This window comes from Haliotis asinina, chromosome 1 (assembly GCF_037392515.1).
Source record: "Haliotis asinina isolate JCU_RB_2024 chromosome 1, JCU_Hal_asi_v2, whole genome shotgun sequence".
Taxonomy (NCBI): Eukaryota; Metazoa; Mollusca; class Gastropoda; order Lepetellida; family Haliotidae; genus Haliotis; species Haliotis asinina.
In genome coordinates, this window is record NC_090280.1 from 67,608,459 (window position 1) to 67,631,981 (window position 23,523).

General features: G+C 43.2%; 1 protein-coding gene across 1 annotated transcript in view; it reads left to right on the forward strand.

Moving 5' to 3' along the window:
* Positions 1-23,523, forward strand: part of LOC137296353 (elongin-B-like) — a 55,993-nt gene that overhangs the window by 15,223 nt on the left and 17,247 nt on the right. Inside the window, exon 2 of the mRNA XM_067828138.1 lies at positions 15,088-15,231. Coding sequence (XP_067684239.1) covers positions 15,088-15,231 — 144 coding nt within the window. The remainder of the gene's footprint in view (positions 1-15,087; positions 15,232-23,523) is intronic.

A 23,523-nucleotide genomic window follows, 5' to 3' on the forward strand; every position in this document is an offset into this window, starting at 1 on the left:
CTGTTGGCCACGTCAGCGGACTGCGTTTGTATATACGTTCGAATCCTCTGGCTACCTGGGCCGAATCTTTCGTGGTCAAGGGTTCGGCTTCCTTGTAACGACTGGCTACGTCCACTACGGTTAAGGCATACTTGTACCTCTTATCGTGAGGTAGGAACAGTAGGTCTGCCTGGTGAATGCTATTAGGTATGTTAATACCGAACCTCCTTCTAGGTACATAGCGTGGTGCAGGCAAATAGATCTGCCACAGGGCTTGTTTTTCAAGCCACGCTTTGGCTTCCTCCGGGGGTACTCGCGCTAGTTTAGCTAGCTTATCTACTGCGCTAGCTCCTTTCCAGTACCCACGCGGGCTGTAGTAAATAGACTCAATTTTTTTCATGTCCATACGCGTATGTGTTTATCCCATCAATAGCTATCCAACGTTTCGTGTCCATAGGCGATAGGGACGTCTTGTTTATAGTCAGTCCGTATATCTTGTGCCCATCACTTCTAAGTGTGTTCATTTTATGTCTAAAGGTACGGGTCTTGAACAGGGCTTCCTTGAATCTGGCGTGTTTGATGTGTTGTTTCACCACATACTTCTTAACCCCCTTAGCCTTCCGGATCTCGCTATTGTCGGCTTTCAGTATGGAGTACATCTTAGGCCTCAAACCTATGTACTCGGCTATGGGCGTGCCAGCACACTCGTCCTTCATCTTACCTAGGACCTTTTTATTTACCGTACTGTGCATGGCATGGGTCTTAGGGTAGTCGCTGGTGTCGTATAAATCGATGTGTTTTTTCATGTCCTCGTACACGTCCTCGGTTCGAATCTCCATCAGCAGGGAATCCGTGTCAGTGTACAGCACTTCGCACCTGTCGCCGTACTGTTTCTTGAGCTCGTTGTAGTAAAAGTCGTACATCAGGTGTTTGGATAAATCGAGGATGCTCATCCCCACGTAAACAGGTCGGTTGAATTTTATGTGACTTTTCTTCATGTGTAGGGCAGCCAGGTCGTCTGTGAATATCTTGCTACGGTTGAATGCCGGACTGGCTATCAATTTCCTGAGCTTGTCTTCCTCACTAGATCTAACCAGCTTCACGGTCACGCGTTTCCTCAGGTTCTCCATAGTCTTACCAAACACCGAGTTGTTCATGAGCTTGTAGAGATTTTTCTCGAAATCACTGGTGGCTTTTTTTCGTAGGTCTGTGTTCATTCTGATGTAGGGCTCCATCCATGGGCTCTGGTCAAACATGAGCACCCTGTGTATTTTGGCCAGCCTCATACCCAACGACAGGTACAGCTGTAGGTTGCGATAGTGAACGGTATACTTGGCCTTATTCATTAAGTTAGGCACGAGTTTTTCAACGTCTGTCACACGACCACCTGACAAGTTATGTTGATACTCAGACATCCAGTCTGGGTTAACCCTCATACGTTCGGGTGCAAGGGGATAGCTGTTGTGCGATGCGTGTAATGCCTTGGGATACTCTAAATCAACCTCGAGGATATAACCTTTGTTCGAATCTGGTGCAATGCTCATAACATCAACGTGGGGTACCCATTCGAATCCCCCTGTAGGTAGATACTGGCTCATGGCCCAGCCGTACAGGTTATTTGCGTCGAGGTAGAGAATGTGATTGGTTGGTTTGTTAGGATCGTAACCTTTCACGTATTGATTATTTGCTTTAGCGTATCGTTTGGATGCCATGGAAATCCCACCTCGCAAGCCTTTCTCAATGAATAGGTGCATGTCGTAATCTGTGAGCAATTCTAAATTAACTCCGGTCTTTTTAAGCAAGGCGTCCCACGACAGACCTGGGCTGGTGTAATACCATGCGGGGTCGAGTTTATACTGCTTTAAACAGGTCCGCCGAAACGTCTCGAACACGTCGGCTAACAGCAGTACATCTGTCCTCAAGTACAGGTCGTGATAATCGCCCAGGTTCTTACAACCCAGTTTATTCCATACGTTAATCGCGTGCGAGTAATCGTCTCGTGAGACGGACGCCTCATTCAGCTTGCTATAAAAGCAGTCGATAGGAGGTAGTCTGGTCTCGGTGAACTTGACCCAACTATCCATGTACTCATATGGGTACACACCCTTCCTCATAAGCAGGGGTCTAGTCTCGGCGTCTGTGTATCGATCGGTGATAGGGAAGGTATTGTTGGCCTTGACCAGACTGTCGAGTGACGACAGGAGGAACTGAAACGAGTCAATGAACCTAAGTCCGTTTAAGCTGAAGGAGATGTATCTCTCCATGTTGTTGGGGATGCACGATATATTACCATCGATTTTCGCGATGGCCTGCATGATCAAGTGTGAGTCGTACCCTCTCAAGTTGTGAAAGACAACGGGGATGTTTATTGTCTTAGGGTTGATTTTAAGCTTGAGGTTGCACGCGTTGTGAGCGGCGCCTCTATACTTACCAGTTATGTGACAGTGATCTCTCACCGAATCACCGTTAAGCGGTGAGTCACACACGTGACACTTAGTGCTACTAGCGTGAGCTAGCCTGTCGGCTCGGGTCATACGTATGGGAGCGATTTTATACAATGCATTCCTAATAATTTTTTCTTCCTCCTGCAAGCACTTTAGAAACCTTTCAGCCGCGTCAGGACCCCTATACACTACCGGAGCTTTCGTTTCCCCGTCACAACGGACGACGATGTATCCAAAACCGCAGGCTATATGCTCTTGTGTCTTGTGGGTGAAACTCCCACTGGGGGATGATTCCCCTACCACCAAGGCTTCGAAGTCGGCGTATATAATATAAGGCACAGACATTTGATTCTTGTGGTTACTGAATTTTAGGATATTGTCACCTTCCTTAGGCATGTCGACTCGTATGGCCGTCTGCCCCACACCTTGACAATCCTCCCGGTGGGATTCTAATAAATCAGCTCGGGTGAAGCCATGTAGGCATCGTACACAAAAGTGTTTTTCCCCATCGTGTTTCGACTGGTCGTGCAACAACCGGCTGAGATTTTTTATCCACGTGTAGTGATACGTTTCACCTCGCTTGATCATGAATAAATTAATAACTTGGCGATCCTTCACCGGGCTGACCCTGTGTACTATTGTTGTGTTACCTTCGTGTCCAAAGACATTTATAGCCAGATTATTCTGTTTTTCTACTTTAGTGATCTGGGATATTGGGGTGGGTTCATCTATACCATCCCAGTTGAGCCCATCGTCCTGTGGATAATTAGAAGGCCTGTTCGGATTAGTGGCAGCTGGAAATAAGGCTGACCTGATAGATAACCTCAGGCAATCGTTTCCTCTATTCTTAACGTTTACTATGGCTTGTTTGTTCTTATAGTAGGGAGGCAAGGCTAGGTATGACCCACCTCTGAACGGCACGTAGTTAGCTATATCTAGATAGACGTTATCGATTTTATCTACAGCCCACCCGGACCCCATGTGCGTGTAGCGTTCTAGGTATTCTCGTATCTGCTGAAAACTATTATCGATTGATGCGTCAATGGTCTCTGTATGTGTGACGACCTCTTGTTTGCCTCGGAAGTAAGGTTGAAAATACTCAGTGACCCCTGTGGTGCCCTCCTTATCGAGCGACATTTTCACCGTGATCTGAAACTTGATACTTCCTAGGTTATTTAGTTCCTGGTTGACCTTATCAGCTATCAGAGGCTTGATATCTGTAATGTCTATGTTTCTATCGACGAGCATGCGCCAACCTCTCAAATAGTTGCCTACAGCGCGCTCAGTGCGAACGAACTGCAGGTCAACAGCTCTATTCTGTTGTAATAATTCTACGAGCTGTGGTTTCCTCATACGGGAATACCCGCCTAAACCCAAATCGTGTGCCTCGGTTTTCAGTTGTTTTACAGTGGGAGGTTTTGCTACGGGGGCATGTGATAACAATGCGGTTAACCCGGCTCTCCCCAGGTGTGAATAACCCGTGTGTCCAAGCTGTTTTGCTTGAGCTTTTAATTGTTTTACCGTAGGAGGGGCTTCTAAACCTAGTAATCTCAACAATGCTGGCTTCCGCATTCGAGAATACCCGATAACACCTCTCTGTTTTGCGGCCCTCTTGAGCTCGCTTACAGTAGACATCGTGTTTACACCTAAGAGAACTAATGTCTAATTGGTTCACAGTAAGGGGAGGTAACTCTTAAGTGGCTATCTTGAGCAGTCGCCTACGTTCTTTTATGTAGCCTTTTTTATTCTCGTATATGAGTTGATGTCTGACTACGTTCGCTCCGTGAGCTTTACATAAACAGTAGTGCCCTTTAACCCCGATACCACACACAGAACACGTGTAGTTAGGACTTCCCATATGGAAACAACAGAACCCCTGATTCCTGCATTTCCTACCACAGGCCTCGGTCTTCCCCATAAGTATATATTCGCATCGGTATGGAGCGGGTCTCATGTTTACTTATATAGGTATTTTAGTTTAATTGCTTCGCAACCAACGCAGTAGCTGCTATACCCAACACTATGAAGCCCAGTTCACGATTCATTTGTCCCTTGGATGGTGTGTAGTACTGAGCGAGTGTGGGTTTATTGAGCGGTTCCAATTGTTTACCAGTTAGTAGATAGTATTCTTTCATTGCTTCATCAACATCGTTGAATGTTTGAACGGCATGGTTTTCACGCGTGAGTTGTTCGTTAATAAAATCGATCCTCTGGAGGCGTTTTTTAGTGTACTCGGCCTGTGCTCTTTGTAATTTCTCAGTAGCGAGATCGTGTCGCTTCCTTTCTTCCTGTATTTCAGCCGCGTGGTCATCTCGTAGTTTCGAGAAGAGGTAATTACTCCCGGAAAATGCCAGGGCATTCACTAACGCCCCACCGACCATCATAGCTATCGTGGCCATCCCTATATTTATTTCATTATATTATCAGGTATTATTCCTTGTTTTACTAGGATGTCTTTTGTGGCCATCGCCATACCAAGATTCATTATGAGCATACCCATATCCTGCAGGTTGAAATCTAGCTTGATAGTTGGTTGTTTAAGCACCATTTTAGTCAACCGAGCGTACCCTACGGCTAGACTAGCGACCACTGTGGCGTGGTATGCGTCGTTGACGAACGTTTTCCCCTCAGACATTATGTATATGATATAAAATATTTTAAATTATAACATGATATGCGGGTCAACCATGGGGGATACCCCCATACCCCCACTGTTGTGGGTGGGGAGCTCACTGTTGGGTGGTGGCTCACTGTGGGAGGCGTATAACCATGTTATAACCACGGCAGCAGTTACACCTACAGCCAATAACAGTCGGTTTGGGTTGGTCACTTTATGTTGGTTACACCACCGTTTTTTACCGGCAGCTACTCTCTTAGGATTCTTCTGCCTGGTTACTGTTTGGGGTGTGGGGGGTACCCCCACTGGGGTCTCCACCGTCACCTCGGGACTCACTGGTTCCGTCACCTCGGGACTCACTGTTTGGGGTGTGGGGGGTACCACCACTGGGGTCTCCTCCTGTGCAGCATCCATCTATACTATTATTATTATTCTTTCTCTCAAATTGGCAATGTTTTGCCGTGATAATCGCCGCCGTCACTGGAGCCAACAACATACCATATTTGTGGTACAGCCCGCAGCTGATAGAGCTCACGGCGTGTTCGATAGGTCCTCCCACAGGTAAAGTCGGCGCTCTGGTGGAATGGGAAGGAAATGTGACACAATACCGGTGTATATCTGGGTCATAGCCGATCCTATTGTCTTTGTCATTTCTGCTCCGAGTCGGGACTCGTATCTAGCGTACAGCTTATCGATTTCTTCGGCTGACATTTTGTGAATTTTATCCGGGGTGTAGTCTCCAAAGTAATGTTTGGCTTTGCCGCCAACAGCCAACGCCACCAGTTTCTCTCGCTTGTCATCAGTGGGGCCTGCGGGCGACAATTGTTCGAGTAATTCCTCACACTCCATCTTATAATATAACAAGTAAGATTTAGTTTTAACTATATAATACCCGATACAGGCAAAACACAGAGAAATGAAAGTTAAGTTGCACACGACAAATACTTCAAATATCATAGCTATATGCTTAGCTTTGCTTAGCTTTGCTTAGCTTTGCTTAGCTTTGCTTAGCTTTGCTTAGCATACTATATATGCTACTGGTTGGTCGGTTTTTAGAACGAGCTTAGCATGTTTAGTTTCAGCGAGCTGTTTCTTCACCCGTTCCCGTTCTAATTTACTCATCACATCGTTCTCTCTCAAACACTCCTCGAACGAATCCCTATCCTTGCAGTGAAATAAGGCCACCCATCGCGTCTGCTCCCTGAGGTCTTTCAACACCGAGTTGAACTTCTGCGTTAGCACCCAGACGCTGTGATTTGCATGTCGGCCGGAGAAGGCCAGGTACGATAGCATGTCTCTCTTTTTTGTTATCTCGCGATTAGCGCTGCAGTCGTCCAGTATAAACAGCGTCGGTTCCCCTTTAAATTTCTCGTGAAGAGCTTTCAACCAGTCCTGCAGGCGTGTTCCAGGGTCGATTTTGTGTACGTCAGGGTCCGTCATTACCCAAGGTCGCGCGTACGTTTTATTCATGCCCAGAGTAGGGCACATGATAACGATGTTATCGAACACATCCTTGTAGTAACCCTCCAACATATCCAACACGAAAACGGTCTTCCCACAGCCAGTCTGCCCGCATATGATAGCGCAGTGTGGGTCAGTGGGTAGTGGGGGGTACCCCCCATCAGTAGATGGCTTGCACGAATCTCCCATTGTCTATATTAAGTTGCGCGTCCATAATTACGTACAGATATAATTTCAACTTACCAGCGGTTTGAGCCTTCTTATTAATCTGGATAGTTATCCCTTCGCTGCCGTTATCTATACGACGCCCGCTGCCATGCAGTTTATCATCATCCGTGGATCGCATGTCCAACCATAGGGCGTACTTGGTGGTCAGGTATTCACCGATCTGCACGGAGCCGAGGTCCAGGTCCTTTGTTATGTAATCCCCCACTGGTAGCTTTTTTATCTCATCCCACTGCTGGTGTGGCCTCATACCATGACTGAACAGCTGGTTGGGCACGCCCTCGATGGTAACTTCCACCTTTTCAATCTCGGGGTTGAAAAACTTCTCGCTGTCCCTCCGGAATGGATCGTAATCCTCCACGGGGATGACCAGGATACCTTTCATCGATCGCGCCGGCACGTTCAGGTTGATATTCCACACAGTGTCGCTCTTATCTCGCACGACTGATCTATGTCTCAGTACGCGATCGTATAGGATAGCCATCTTCCCAGAGTACTGGCTTCGAACCTGCCTGGCCAGCTCCGGGCTAGTGACCATGTCGAACTCCAGAGAGATGTTGTCTATGGCATAACTGGCCTCATCACCGTTCGGCGTACGCACTACTTTGCTATAGTCGTTAAACGTGAGCTCGTATTCGAGCCTATCACCCAGTGCGGCCTGGTAAAACGGCGCGTGTCCCGTGAGCAACTCGAAGTCGAGCGGCACGCAGAATCGATTTCCGTATGCTCGAGCGATGGCCTTTTCACCGTCCGATAGCTTGTCTTGCTGGTCTGTCGTGAAGACGTATCCTATACGCGCCCGGGTTGATTTGCTGATACCCTGGTACACATCATTGACTCGTTCTCTCTCGCTTTTCCAGAGATCCTTGTAGCAGTGAAACACGTCGCTGTCGTCGATGCTCAGCACCTCGTTACCGCTGATCTTGACGGTCGTTTTCTTGATGATAGCTCGACCCACGTTCCGCACTAGCTCGCGTTTGTCGTTGTCGGAGGTCAACGTGATATTGAACGCCAGTCGAACAGTGCCTGGTACAATGAGGTCATTCTCACCAAGGTTTGGAAATCTAACCAGCAGAGTTTGATTCTGGTCTATCTTGCTGGGATTGTTGGTGATGGTCACCGACTGTCGCACGGCTCTGGCACCTAATGGCTCTCTCAATTTTCTGAAAGGATCTAATTTTCTACCGTACATTGTTATATAAATGAAATATATTTTTAATACTAATGGATGAAGACATACCTATGGATGATATGCGGGGCGATAGTGCCCAGGCATATGATGATGACCAGGAGACCTCATTCTCGCAAGGTGACGAGCTCCTTAAGGGCGCCGTCGACGGATTTTATGAAGGTTTAAAAAAGGATAAACATTACGTATATCCGTTGGATCGAGACGATTCCAAGTTTTTTGTTGATGGCAATGGCACGCTGCGTTTGAAGTCTCGCCCGGGGATCGATCTTATGAATAAACGCACTAGAGAACCGCTTGCTTTATCAACATTGGCTGGTAAACATGGAAGTAAGTTTGTCCAAAATGAACTAGGCTTCAAAGATTACGGTGGCGCACGACCTAAGATTCCTCCGAAGTTAGTTCAAGGTCTGGAAGGCATCAGGGACGCCACATCAGATCAAAACATGACTTATGATATTAAAAAGGTGTTGGCCGACTACGAGAACGAACCCTTCCCGGGGCTCAAAAGTACTTTTAGGGAACTGCGGGGGTTGGACCTGTTAATGCAAACCATTCGTGGTCATCTCTGGAAAAGCACGGCCAAAATGAGTGAGATAGACGACCACATCGCCTATGAAAGGAAAAAACTTGGTGAAACTGAGGACGAGGCTCTGAAAGCCCCCATCGAGAAACGAATACGTGATTTGGAAGAGGAAAAGAAGGTCTGGTTGGAGACAGCATCCTCCTTCAAAGAAAAGCTTCGATCCCAGGTCAGCCGTATACGGGAAACCATCAATCAAGTCCTCCACCGAGACACCACGTTAGCAGACAGGATTCGGATATTATTCCGGGAGCAAGGGATCACCATCGCCAGCATTCTAACTGCATTGGGTTTCATCATATCAACCCTGGTGGTGGCACTAACAGGGGGTACTATGGGAGTTCCCTCCACACCTGGCGGCGGCGGAACTCCAAGTGGCGGTGGGGGTGTTAAAGACTGGATTAAAAAACTCGGGGAAGGCCTAGCTAAACTGGCTGGTAAAGCCGCCGAAGCCCTTCCCGGCATCCTGGGTAGTATCGTCTCGTGGTTGTTGAGCGTTCTGTCTAAAACTGCCATGTGGCTCAGTCAAAACCTGTGGGCAGCCATCGTCGCCGTGGCGGGTCTGGTGTACGTAGCGGCTAAGAAATCTTTAACCAAATAAGTCCCAAAGTTACCCCACCAACCACTAAGGCTGTTTTATTATCAATATGCTGCTCATAGGAGACCTGCATATGAGGGGCCACCTCCTGTGGTGTTGGTTGAACTTTAGGCTCCGGAGGTGGCGCCACTATACCCTTTTCACGTGGTTGGGTGTGTGGGATATGTGGGGTGTTAATATCGGGGTTGATACCCAACTTTTGGTCCGCCGTGGCTATGACTATTTTGTTGTTATAACCCACCACTTTTTTTATTCTCAGTTGCATATCACTCGGAGCCATGTACAACCCCACGCCGAACACGTAATTGACTTTCGATCTGGCGTATTCTAACACGTTTTGGTAGCGTTCGATGGCCCGCGGGAGATCAACTGGAGAATTTATAGCATCCTCAACGTTGGAAACGAACTGTTTCTGAGCGTCGTAAGCAGTTCCCTTACCGAGGATGTTGGAACGCGTCATCGACTGCGCACCCAACAGCGCCCACACGTACGTTCGAATCGAGTCGTTCAAGCGTATTGTACCAGCACGAGTGAATCCTTTCGACGTGTCCAGCATGAACATTTTCCACCCGTCTGCGGTTGACTGCTCCACTTTCTGGACTGTGAAAGCAACACCACCTTTAAAGTTCATACGATCATCCCTCCATTCATTACTCGACAAAGCAAAGTCCGGGCGTAGTTTACCTTGTTTCAGTATAAGATCACTGAGTTCTTTCACTGATCGCACGCCATCAGAAGGAATACCCAACCCGTGGTTCGGCCCCGGCAAACGCCAATCCGTCTTCGGGTTTATTTCGAATTCATTACAAATACGTTCATAGGCCCGTCTATCGTATGGGTTGTTTGTTGCGTCCCACGCTTTGTCCTGTGGGAGGGGGGCACTGATCTCTTTAAGGATACGTCTGACCTGGTAGTACACGTGGAATTTGAACACAGACTGACTCAGCGGTCCACGCCGAGTGTCGGTCAATGCCACACCACACCCCGTTGTAGCGCACCACACAGCAAAGTTGAATTGATTCTGCCAGAACTGCATAGGGTTGTTGAACCACGCGTGGACTGCCTCAATGTTAGTCACCATAAGCTTATACTTATCGAACACATCTAAAAGCTGGGCATTGAAATACAACTCAGGAGCAACCACGATCTTCATGGGGGAGAAATCTACATCCAGTTTAGGGTAAAACACACCAGGGGAATACATTTTAAAACTATTATATAAATAAATATATATGTAATATGTACATAACACTTCCAGGAATAACGAGCGGTGAGGCCGTTCAGCTGACGCACGCGATCGATAACACGTCAGGTCAACTCGAAGTCGCACTCTGCGATATCACCTACCTACCGCAATGGACTAACATTAATATCAGCAACAATAAACTGTTCGTCAGTGGAACTCGCAGCCAAATAACTGACGGCTACTACAGCGTGTGCTCTCTAAACGACGAGGTCTTCAAACCCCTGGGAGCTGAACTCAAAATGAACGACTCAAACGGCACAGTGGTGTTAATCAACAACGGAAGAACCTCCTTGAGGCTCGGCCGACCATTAGCGAGGATACTCGGTATGTCTCCTGACGAGATAAAACCAACAACAACCGTCACAGGCACGAAGTTACCCGACCTAGTACCGTACCGAGAGCTGTACATTCATCTAGGTCAGGTGAGCACAACGTACAACATTCAAGGAGGCCACCCTTCCACTATACTGAGAGCAGTGCCGGTTAAAACTGAGAAATTCAACGACGGTAGAACCGAGTCATTTTCACCACGGCAGTATAAGAGATTAACCCAGGGCAACATACCTGAGCTGACAATATCGGTGTTAGATATAAATCATAATCCTGTAAATATAGGATACCTCAGCTTAACGCTTCACGTAACATGACCAGCGCACAAGGGCCCGGAGTGAAAAAATGCGTCAATATCGGGATCTCCGACCTCGGAGACACACGCGGTTTCGACGCTCCCGGAGTAGATGGTAAAACGTACGCCTTGCAACTGAAAAACAACATTTACAAACGCGTTGAAGTCTCCTCCGGTGGAGCCCTAAGTGATATGATAGATACCACAGGAGCAACAGTCAACACTAAGTACGCCCTCGTCAACACCGGTGATGACAACTGGAGAATATACCCATCGTTCGGGGGTAAACTGTTCGACTTGGACGATGTTGAGCGCACTACCGTCGTCAAAAACCGGCCATATAGGCTCGTCTTCACCGAAGATGACAAGTGGGTGTTGTTACCCGATTACGAAACCTGGTTTCTTAATATTGATCTCTTCTCCCCCTACGTGTTCACTGATAACAAAGACCACTACCTAAACAAAGTCGTGAACAATGGAACCCTGCTCGTGGCTTACGTTCCAACTCAGAGACGTAGCGTAGTCATCAGCCAAATCAACAATTCACCACTCCACATACTATCGAGTAAACCGAACATACAAAACGTGGCATTACAGTTGGTGACTGAATTCGAAGGCGTGGACAAATTATTAGATGGTATACCATCAAACGTAACACTGGCCATCAAAGTCTACCTAGGGGAACCATCGGGGGATGACGTCGAGATCGTGAAAGGGGTCAAACTAGGGTGGGAAAGACGACACAAGGATCAAGTTTGCCACGTTTACGTGCGGGTTGGTGTCGGCTCCAACACCAGTCTGCAGGGTGTCAACGTGACCGTGGAAAACAAAATATCACTAACTAAGATCTTCCTACCTAACAACATACACTTTATTGGTATGAAGTTCCTCCCTATACTAGTACCAAAAAACCAGTTGGAAATTATACCATAATATTATAACAATGACCAATTATCATCCCAACACTACGCTTAACGACCTAGGAGATACTGAGGGGTTCGATGAGCCTGGTGAGGAAGATGAATTTTATATCCTACACTTCAAAGACAACGTGTACAGACGAGTGTCGTTATCAAACTTAAAAGAGCCTAGATGGTTGATCAACTTAACATTAGCCTCACCTTATATCACACTAAAAGAAGATGATCTTATCACTAAGATTAGAAACAACGGTGACTGGATCGGGGAGTTCATTCCGGATGGTGGTGTAGCAGTCATAGTAGGGTTTGGTAATATAAAAAATGGGTTAAGGTCTGTTGGGTCAATCAATAAATTAACATTTAACACTAATATACCTTTCCCGGGCAGTATTGAGCTATCATACTACCCTTTAACAATCATCATAGAAGTCTTCTTTACGAGTGGTGGCACCATGAGAGTAACCCAAATTTTACCCGGGTTGATAATAAGATGGGATTACAAACACCTATCCAAATATTGCCGTATTATTATACAACGAGGATACCAACCGGACCCTATAAACCACTTAACAAGCCTCAGTGGGGTTTCTATTGAAATAATAGGAGAGACTATTAAACTCTCACCTATTACCCTGACTATTGGTATAAACCTTCTAAGCCTTAAATACATTAATAGAAAGTTAACTGAAACCCAATTAAAATATCTTTCAAAATATATATTATAGGATGGGTCTGTACCCAGTCGTAGAGGAAGTAGCTAAGACGCTGGAAACCGTAGATGGGTTCCGCTTGAGGCAGTTATGTGATGTGAAACGCCAACTAGAACAAGACCGTGACACGCGGAAAGCACTATGTAAAAAGTACCATAGAGCTTTCAATATCGTGGATGGGGCTGACACTACCCTTATGGCAACCAGCATGGGACTAGGGGCGGCAGGCGTTGGGTTGTTAACCACCATCGTGGCTGCACCTATAGTGTTAGGTATTGAAATAACGGCTGGGGTGACAGGGTTGGTAGGGTTGGCTCTTAAGTTAGTATCACGCAGACTTAATCGTAAGGCATTGAAACACGACGAGATCAGGGTTCTGGCCGAAGCAAAGCTGAACACAGTGAGTGAGCGAATTTCCACGGCACTCTCTGACAGTAAGATCTCAGAAGAGGAGTTTCGTTCAATCCTATCTGAACTCACAAAATATAATGGAATGAAACAAGATATTCGGTCCAAGTCTCGTAAGTCTGCTATCAGCGAGGATGAGAAAAAAAAGTACATAGAACAGGGGATACAAAAAGCCCAACAAGCCTTTATTACGAACACCAAAGAGATCATAGGCGGTTCACGTTAAACTGTTTCATCGAGGTAAACGTGACATAGGGGCGATAGCCGTAAGCGAGCCACCGATCCTATATGGTCGGTCAAAACTTACAACAAATTATTGATCGTACCGTACGGCACAGTGTTACCGCCTGCCAAGTCACGGTAAACGTGATGGCGTGGTTTTGTAGTAGGGGCAATAATAGCAAGAGCTAATGGTCCCACCAAAGCCTCATTTAGTAAATGAGGCTTTTTAGAGGGGGTTTTTGAAAAGTGTTTTCGGACTGTCATTCCCTATACTACTGAGCACAATACATGAAATAGCAGTTTTGTTATGTCCTTGGAAAATATGATTTTACTTGGCCTTTGTTCCACATTATGTAATAGGTACTATAACACTGATGTCTGATAACATTGGGGGTCATTTATGGACCCCAAGAGACGTGTAATGGCGAGGGATGACTGTACATAGTGTTAATTCCCAATGTAGGATATTAACCATCCCGAAACACACAAGTGTGATAACCTATTTATCATACATGTCATTCTTACTTTAAAATTTTAAAAAAGGTGATTTCATTCGCCACAGATCATGAAACTAAACTTCCTTAGATGTGCCCGCATATCTATGATGTCACAAATATGTGCGTACTAATAATTGTGATGTCACAAGCTCGGTGATGCAGTTTTCTACTGATCCCTCATTTGACTGTGTTACGTCATGTAGTTTCCGTGTCAGTTTTTATGTTAAAGAGGGTATTGATGCCAACAAATATTAACTCATTTTGAAAAATGACAAAGACACATGGGATTTGAAAAAATTTCAGTTCAACTTTTGAACAACAAATATAGTGTTCCCTGCATTTGTACCTTTATCTCTTAATACACAATGCCAGGGCTCCAGATAATTTTTCAACATTAAGTGTATTTACAGAATAATTTTTTCAATATAAGACTATAGTACTGGAAAAAGTTAAGAGTACATGTAGAGTGCTGAATGGAATTCAGTGGCATGTAAATAATCTTGTGTTTCGTTTCATATGTGCACCACAACATTGTTAATCTTGTGTAAACAGTTCAGTAAACAGTAAAGCAATACTTTTTTCACGTAAGTACGTCCATATGTGATTCTAAAACCGCACATCATTGCTGTGGTGCATATCTGCTATGTTTTCTGAATTTTTTCCCCTATTGTATCGGGCATATTTTTCATCCGTACATATGCTGATACGGTCCCTATCTGAAGCCCTGCAATGCCTTTTGTCAAGGTGGAATCAAATGTTATATTTGTGGATACTTTTCAGTCCCATCATGGATTTGAACCCACCCTGTCAGTAGTGTCAGTGTGTGAGTTTAGTTTTTCATTGCATTTGGCATTATTCCAGGAATATCACGGCTTGGGAAGCCAGGATGGGCATCACACATATGTGTGGAATCAAATCCAGGTCTTTGGTGAGGTCATTGAACGCTTCAACCAATAGGCTACTCCACCTTACCACTCTGTCCAGTTTGGGAGTCAATATGGATTTGAATCCTGGCTGAACACATAATGAGCAATTGCATATATGACTTGTTACATCTGACCTCTCATGTTGGAATATGTCAAATTTTGAATGTTGTGGTTAGGGCATAGAGTGATATGTATAATTCAAATGTTATCACCATATTCTTTGTCATGGAGTTTATGTCAGCAATCTTGATATTGTCATTTGCTCACACTTTTGTAAATTTCAGTGATAGATATACCTTCATATATGTTGTAGTGCATTATGTTTTAGGGGTTAACATGTAAATTGCTGACAGATTTTGATGCGTATATCATTATGCTTTGCTGTGTAGGATAGCCATTTCTTGATTAAAGAGTAATATAGACGTGTTTTCTTTCAGGATGTGTTCTTGATGATTAGAAGGAAGAAGGTCACTGTATTTACTGATGCAAAGGAAACGACATCTCTTGGAGAAGTGAAGAAAATAATTGAAGGCATTTGTAAGGTTTGCCCCGAGAATCAAAAGTTATTCAAAGATGATCAGGTAATGGATAATTTCAACATATATTGTGTCTTTCTTCTTTAGCCATGCTTGCCATAAAAGGCGACTATACTTGTCGTAAGAGGCAACTAACGGGATAGGGTGGTCATGCTGGCTGACTTGGTTAACACATGTCATCGGTTCCCACTTATGCAGACCGATGCTCATGCTGTTAATCACTAGTTTGTCTGGTCCAGACTTGATTTTTTACAGACCGCCACCATATGGCTGGAATATTGCTGAGTATGGCGTACAACTTCACTCACTCACTCACTCACTCACTCACTCAGTCTTTTTTGTCATGGGCCATTTGTATATAACAATTAAAAAGCTGTATAAGAAACCTCATGGACTACATGAGAAAAAGGCCTTGTAGTACACTCATACTCTCATCAACTACATCTAAACCTTCTGGTGTTCCATCTCCCAGTTTGGAGAAGGTTTCATCAGTGGCTGCTCGAGAAGAGTTGTGCAGGTTATCACAGCTGCACATCACACAAGTCTTTGTGGTGAACTTGTACATATTTTGGGGGCAGGTTTTATCTTCTATGGGTTTTTATCAATGACTTTGTTCACATTTTTCCTTTTGTAGATAAGTTTTCCTTATCTCGATTTATGCTTAATTGCTTATCTCACTATCTCCCTTATCTTCTATTCGAAAGTTAGTGGAACACTTGATATCCCTTGAAATTCCCTTTCTTCAAAACACATATAATCACACTCATGAGTAGCCTCTCATTCCTCTATGTTTTGGCACTTGTGAACTTGTAATCATGGTTGGTACTTTAGTCACAATATGGTAAAAACTTATTGAGTTGTAGTTACCAGTTGTAGGCATCCAGTCCACACATATTGTGTCCATCTTATACTACTGTTTGATCTTTGTCAAGATTTATCGGTTCAAGAATTTTATGAATATTTATTTGCCATTCTTAGGCATGCAAGGGACACGATAAGACGGTATCCATTAGTCATGTGTTGGAAGTTTAGTGATTGCACTAAAAATTGTGTGCTGGTTACTACAGCTGATATTCATAATTCCAGTGATACACCAGGCTTGACTTTTGTTTTTTGTTTCTACTGTTTTCATTTTCATAATTATCCATCTTTGACCACCTGTGTTGAATGCATTTAGATATGAGGTGTTGTCAGAGCTATAAATTATTTTTTTAGGAAAAGATCGTCACTGCAAAAGTGCGTCATAAGTCATGCCGCTGAAGGTTGTTTACGTCTGAACTTTGGAAGCACTTATGACGCTCTTTTGCAGTGGTCAAAGATGGATAATTATGAAAATGAAAACAGTAGAAACTAAAACCGAAACTCACCGAGACGGGTGCTCCTTCCAGTGACGCCATGTTTGGATGTGTGAGTTTCAGGACGCGACCAACAAATCATGGAACTGAACCGAGAAATCTCCGAAGATGGCCGCTCTTGTTTCAGGTGTTACCGACACTGTTTCTGATAGGGGAGTTGTGTTTCTGTTATTACCACTAAACTACCAATATCTCTGCACTTGTGTCGCGAGTGGGCTGCATTTGTTTACATTTGAGATGCAATTTCTTCAAATTTGCCATAATTCCTTCCATTACTTTGGGGGGGCCTGACTAAGCAGTCTAAGTAATCTTCATCACAGAGGAAGAAATCATCATCGTCTTCAACGTTGAAGGCTTGATCCTTCATGGAGGACATTGTGCCTCTGGGCAAAGTGGAAATCTTTGATGAACCCCCTATACTTCTATCGGAGATGCCTCACACCAACAGATCACAACCTGCCTCAACGGCAAGGTCATCTTTAACATCTGTGCATCATAACTCATCGTAGGATTTGCCTTGATGCAGACATCTATTACAAGAAATTGAAGAATGGCTCCTCTGCTAATACAGTGCACCTACATCGTAGGTCAGAAGAGGCATTAATATTCTCAGAAGAATCCTAACCTCCACAGACGTGTACAGTGCAGATCTTCAATAAGGATACCTTTAATGGATCAATGCTTTGTGGAAGAGAGGGCTGCCATGAAGATGCCTTCACCGATTGTCAACTTACATAAAGGTGCATCATACTTGCAAGCTCATATGGATATTGATGAGGACGTGTCTCAAGATTCACGAAGATTATGTCCATGAGCAGCCTCCACGGAAAGTAATTTGGATACTTCTACAAATATCAGCTCAGCAGTAGTTCTTCGCAGAGGAGATTCTATAAATCATCAGCATCACAGTCGAAAGGATTCTCCACATAATAATAACTGTCCCTTTTGACAGCAGTGTGATTGGCAAGATTCAGGAAAAGCATGATAAATATGCGGACCTCGCCTTTGAAATGTCTCGCTTGCATCCCAAGTACACAGACGTCAGGCTCCCCATTGTTCTCGGTGCCCTTGGTTTGGTACCTCCTGATCTCTTGGTGCAGATCTCTTGATCCCTTGGTTGATGATGAGCTTTACCAGCCTGACTGTGCCAGGATCACCCAAACCCTCTCTGCTGCATTTCAATTCTTATCTGTAAAACATAATATTCCAGCCAACAAACCTGATCTTGGACCCTGAGTTGATGATGAGCTTTACCAGCCTGACTGTGCCAGGATCACCCAAACCCTCTCTGCTGCATTTCAGTTCTTATCTGTAAAACATAATATTCCAGCCAACAAACCTGATCTTGTCCTTTTTGATAAAACCAATGAAATTATTTATATCATTGAATTTTCTGTCCCTTTTGACAGCAATGTGATTGGCAAGATTCAGGAAAAGCATGATAAATATGCGGACCTCGCCTTTGAAATGTCTCGCCTGCATCCCAAGTACACAGTCATCAGGCTCCCCATTGTTCTCGGTGCCCATGGTTTGGTACCTCCTGGTCTTTTGGCGCAGATCAGGAGAGAGCCCGGGTTCTCCACTGGGAACACAGCCCTTCTGACAATCTGGGTAATGCAGAAGGCTGCAGTGTTGAGGAGCCCCCATATTCTCCGGAAAGTTCTTGGTGGGTTCGACTAGGCAGTGTTGCCTGGGAGAAGTCCCATTTGCTGTCTGGACTGTGTGTAGAAGGGGTGAGGGCCCTGAGTGATAATGAGTTTTACCAGCCTAACTGTGCGAGGATCACCCAAACCCTCTCTGCTGCATATCTATCTTAATCTGTAAAACACAATAATAGTAATGATAGTAATATCCCCAAAATTTCCGCCCTATCACGTGTTTAAATACTCAATACAAGTTATTCACAGGGTGTTTGACAAACCTCATGTCATCTTACTCTCGTCCAGTGAGGTAATTTACAGAGAGCAAGAAAGGGATGGTGGGGGTGCAAGGATCAACTTCTTGTACAGAAAATGATTTTGGAAGAGGCTAAAATGTATCACCACAACCTCTCCATGTACTGGATTGACTACAAAAAAGCATACAACTCTGTCCCTCACGAATGGATTCTGAAGTCTCTTCAGTGTTTTGACCTCCCTGAGCGACTACTTGATTTACTCAAGTCTTTAATGAGTTGCTGGTCGATTCAACTTGAGATGTACTCGCAAGGACAGGTGCAGACCTCAGAATCTATTCCAATCAGAAGGGGAATTTTCCAGGGGGACTCCTTTGGTCCTTTGCTTTTTTGTTAGTCTTTAAATCCTTTGAGTTTTCTGCTCAATAGGGAGGAGGGTTACCATCCCGGGCCTTCTCAGCACCTCTTATTCATCTCCTCTACATGGATGACATAGAGCTCCTTGCCAAAGGAGAGACCAATTTGAAAGAACAGGCTCTCCTTGTCGAGTCCTTCTCTAATGATATTGGCATGACATCTGGACTCGACAAATGTAGTACTCTTCATTTGAAACGTGGCAAGGTAACTAATGATGGATCGGTCAAGTTAGAAGGGGGAGGAGTTATTGAGCATCTTGTGCAAAATCAGACCTACACCTGTCTTGGAATGCAGGTTCAAGACAAGCTCCAGAATGCCTAGATTCAAGATAAACTATGGGCCGAGTATAAATCTTGTTTAAAGAATATCTGGAGTTCAGAGCTAAATGCTCTGGTCAAAGCTTGCTGTGCCAGTGCTGTCCTATTCCTTTGGAGTTGTTGATTGAACAAAATAAGACATCCAGAGTCTTGACTGCCTGACCAGAAGGATCATGTGTGATAACAGAGCCCACCATCCTCCTCTCTTAATCCTCTCAATGCTGCCGTCGAACCCATTCGACAGGAGTGCAGGATAATGACATCTCCAAATAAAACTTGCAAAAATTATTCAAGTCGGATTTATGTGTCATATGAATTATGTATGGAATGTACTTATTCTCAACTCTTTAAATATATAATGTTCAATACGTTTATATACCTTAAAATGAAATGCCCGCGAATTAAAAATGAGATCGCCGAATTTCTAGGCACGCAGTCAAAAATAACGGCCATTGTTGACTTCCAGCGCACGTTGCGTGGTACCCTGTCTAATATTTTCTTCATAATGAAATATTTTTTCATAGTTTAATCAATATTTTTTGTTCCTTGACGAAGAAAAAGCCCATAAGTTTCCCATTTTCTAAAAATTAGTAACTTTCGGCTCAAATAATTATAAACAAAACCAATCTCAATGTTACATCATCGATTGGACAAACAGGAACGATCATGGCAACCGCGGTAAACAAACAACTCCACATGTATTGTCATGCCGAAGAAAATGTGCCATCCCTTTGACATATCCAACTGTTTTATCTGCAATTAATTACAAGGTGTGAATAGGTAAATCTGAACACATATACATTGAAAGAAAACGACACAATACCTATATAATGCAGATCATGAAACAATATCACAATATTTGTAATTGTACCCACCCTTGATAACACCGGAAGCACGCACATGGCATGGCACTCATGGAAGTAAAATATGAACGAGTTGGAAAACGACCAGTGATACATTTTCTAAACTGATTCAAATTCCCATAAGATCCATACTATACACCAGAATTACCTTTCAATCATTTTCAATTGTTTACTGTTAGTTGTGTTCAATAGCAGTTGTCATTTGGTGCTTTGTTGTACAGTAGTATTTTTCCTCCTCAAGTTAGCGGCCGATGCGTTGATCTTGAGCAAAGCCGAAGTCGATGATATTCGCGGTCGATTTTTTTCAAAGAATGTTCTGACACAGGGAGACTTAAAAATTGTGAGTGTGTCATAACAATAACATTATATTGTTTTGTGTATATCGTCACAAGAAGTACAATTTTGATGATTGAAGATGTCATGAATGAAATCTTATTTCCTTTCGCAGAAACGAACGAAACCAGAGCTAGTCTGAGAATGTAATGTAAATGGATTTCATGAAAAATTAATGACTGGTTAGAAAACAATTGTCATCGTCTGTGAATCAGTATTTATTTTAGACATTAAAATAGCTAAACAACACATCTTTTGTTCACGAATTTGGAGCAAAATTTAAATTATTCTGTTACTTCAAAAAGCAAAGCTTTCGGAGTTAAATTCTACCTACTAGCTGTACTGCAGGTAATGTTTCAGATCAAATTGTTTGACGTGTGTGCATATTTGTATAAAAAAGATAATGTCATGTGACTCCGTGGCTCCATACAGCTTTGGATATTGCACTAGTGCAACCTGAACTGCAAAATGTAACCTCAAATTTATGGCCATACTTTTACCTACTTGCACATTGTCTATGTTCATATTTTACCGTAAAACAGACTTCCTATGGGAAACAGATTGATGATCCAAACTCATGGAGGAATGATTACACTGACAGTGATTGAAAGAGAGACTTTTTCCATGTGATGAAATTTTATGAAGTAATATGAAATTATCAAATCAGACCCAGAATAATTTTGTTGTTGTGATGGTGTGAATATGGAATATCAAAACTACCAGTGACAGATAATTAATTGTTGAACGTGAGGTGCAACCTGTGTTAGTCTGTGGCATCAAGGTAATAGTGTAAAGTGGCACCAGGGTCAAATAGATTTGTTTTTCCTAATACTGAGCTCTGCAGTGAGTATTTTTTGTTGTCCAGTTTGGAGCTATTTCATTAAGATTTCAGTTTGGATTTTTTCATTGCTATATGTATGTGGCAAAGACATATATCAAATGCTTCCAGGTTCTAAAGGAAAGGCTGCTCAGAACTTGTTATTCAAAGAAGACTGTTCTTGACATTTCTTATTTTATGATGGTTTAGGCTATTGAACACTAAAGAATTGGAGTATATCAGTATCAGACACTTCAGCACACAGAAACCATCCTTGAAAGGTCAACAGATTCACTTCATATTGTGACATTGCTCCTAAACCCAGGAAAAGATAAGGTAGGATAATTTCTATTTACAGAATATGAGGCCTGTTTACTTCCACCAGAGACAATATAACTTATTACATGTATATAGTGTAATTTTTCATCAAACAATAACATTTTGTGATAAATATACTGTTATTTCAACAGTATAAATGACATTAGCCATGTGTGATTCAAAATAATTCACCAAACCAAAATAATTCATCACCCATTTGTATTTGATTTACATTTTAGCAAGATATTTTAAAGAAATAAAATACACACAATAACATGAAACATCTATCCATATATTTCATGGTATACATGTAGTTGTTTTAGAGAATTGTGTAAAATTGTCAGTTTTCCACCTAACTGAAAGACATTAATTACAATTTTCTTATTTACATGTTGGTAATGCATTGACAGATCCTGAGTGTCTTTGCCCACGACTATTTAGGAGAGAAAAATACTTGTCATATTATCAATATTAATTAGCATATGAGAATATATGAAAGAGAGTTAAAGTTGTAACCAGCTATAAAATGTAAAGTATTGACAAATCTATCATAATCATTCAGCAAGAACGTTAATTTATTGAATAGAATTATGAATGCAATTCAACTTGTTCTGAAGTGGGACATATAATTTTCGCATACATCATATGGACGCAGTATTTATTCAATCATCCCCGATTTCATGTGACATCATATCCGGTGACCTTAGCACTTTCTAGAAAACAAGTTAGATTTCACAATCTTAATTTTTGTCTGTCTCTCGTCATACTAAACGGAAAATGATAAATGAAACACTTGTAGAATGAGAATTTCTCCCTCTTTCGCCAGGTCGTACACAGAAGAGTTCTGTAAATTTTCTTCTGACAAAAATGACTATTTTTCTATTTTTTATTTTCTATTTTTCACACACCCTCTTATCAGCACCTTATGCTGAAATTAATTCAACAGGCTAATAGTTAATCATTTATGTATGCCAGTCGATACAGGAGACCAGAGTTTGATAAATTTGGTGGCCCTTCATGACAGAATTTTATTGTGTAGTTTTGCACATATTTATTTGTCAGATGATCCTCTGGTGATGCATCTCAAGACTCACGATGAAAGCAAGGAATTCCACAGCTATTTTGAGCGTACCAAGGTTGTTGGACACAATTTGAAATTTGAAGTTGATTTTGTTGATGGTGATGTACTGCTGGACGGTAGTGCGAAGGACGTAAACCAGGTGAAGTCCTTCACCAAGTCTGCCCAGAGTCGGTCCTTTGTGGAGAAGCTTTCTTGGAAGCCATTGCACTGTGTGTACATGCAGTGTGTGGATCAGAACAGCAATCCAACTGATTCTTTACCTGGATGAAGTCGGGTTGTCTCAAATGTGAAACTGAGGACTTCCTTTTTGCTGTGCATGACCAGTCACTTCTCACTTGCAATCGTCAGAATGTGACTCTTTATCAAAATGTTAACATGAAATGTTGATTATGCAATGAATTTACGGAGACTGTCCTACACCTTGTTAGTGTATGACCTTCCTTGGCACAAACAGCATATCTTAAAAGACATGATTGCATGGCTCACTGCTTTTACTATCCTCTCCGCCTGTGGCTTTGACTCCAAGGTCCATCCATGGAACAACCCTGAACTGGTCCAGGGCGTCCTGGAAAATGATGCTTTTAAATTTAACATACAGCCTGAGACAAACTTGATCTTGTCCTTTTTGATGAACCGATGAAATTGTTCATATCATTAAATTTTCTGTCCCTTTTGACAGGAACGTGATTGGCAAGACTCAGGAAAAGCATGATAAATATGCGAACCTCGGCTTTGAAATGTCTCGCTTGCATCCCAAGTACACTGTTGTCAGGCTCATATATCCATGTCTGTGACATGCTGAAAGGCTGCTGAATGAAAAGTTCCAGAGTCAATATACAAGTGAAGAAGAAAGATTGTTGAGGATCACTGATGAAAAGCTAATTTGTAGAGATCTTGAGTTGAACAAGGAGAAATCAGTACAGAGGCAGAGATGATGAGGAG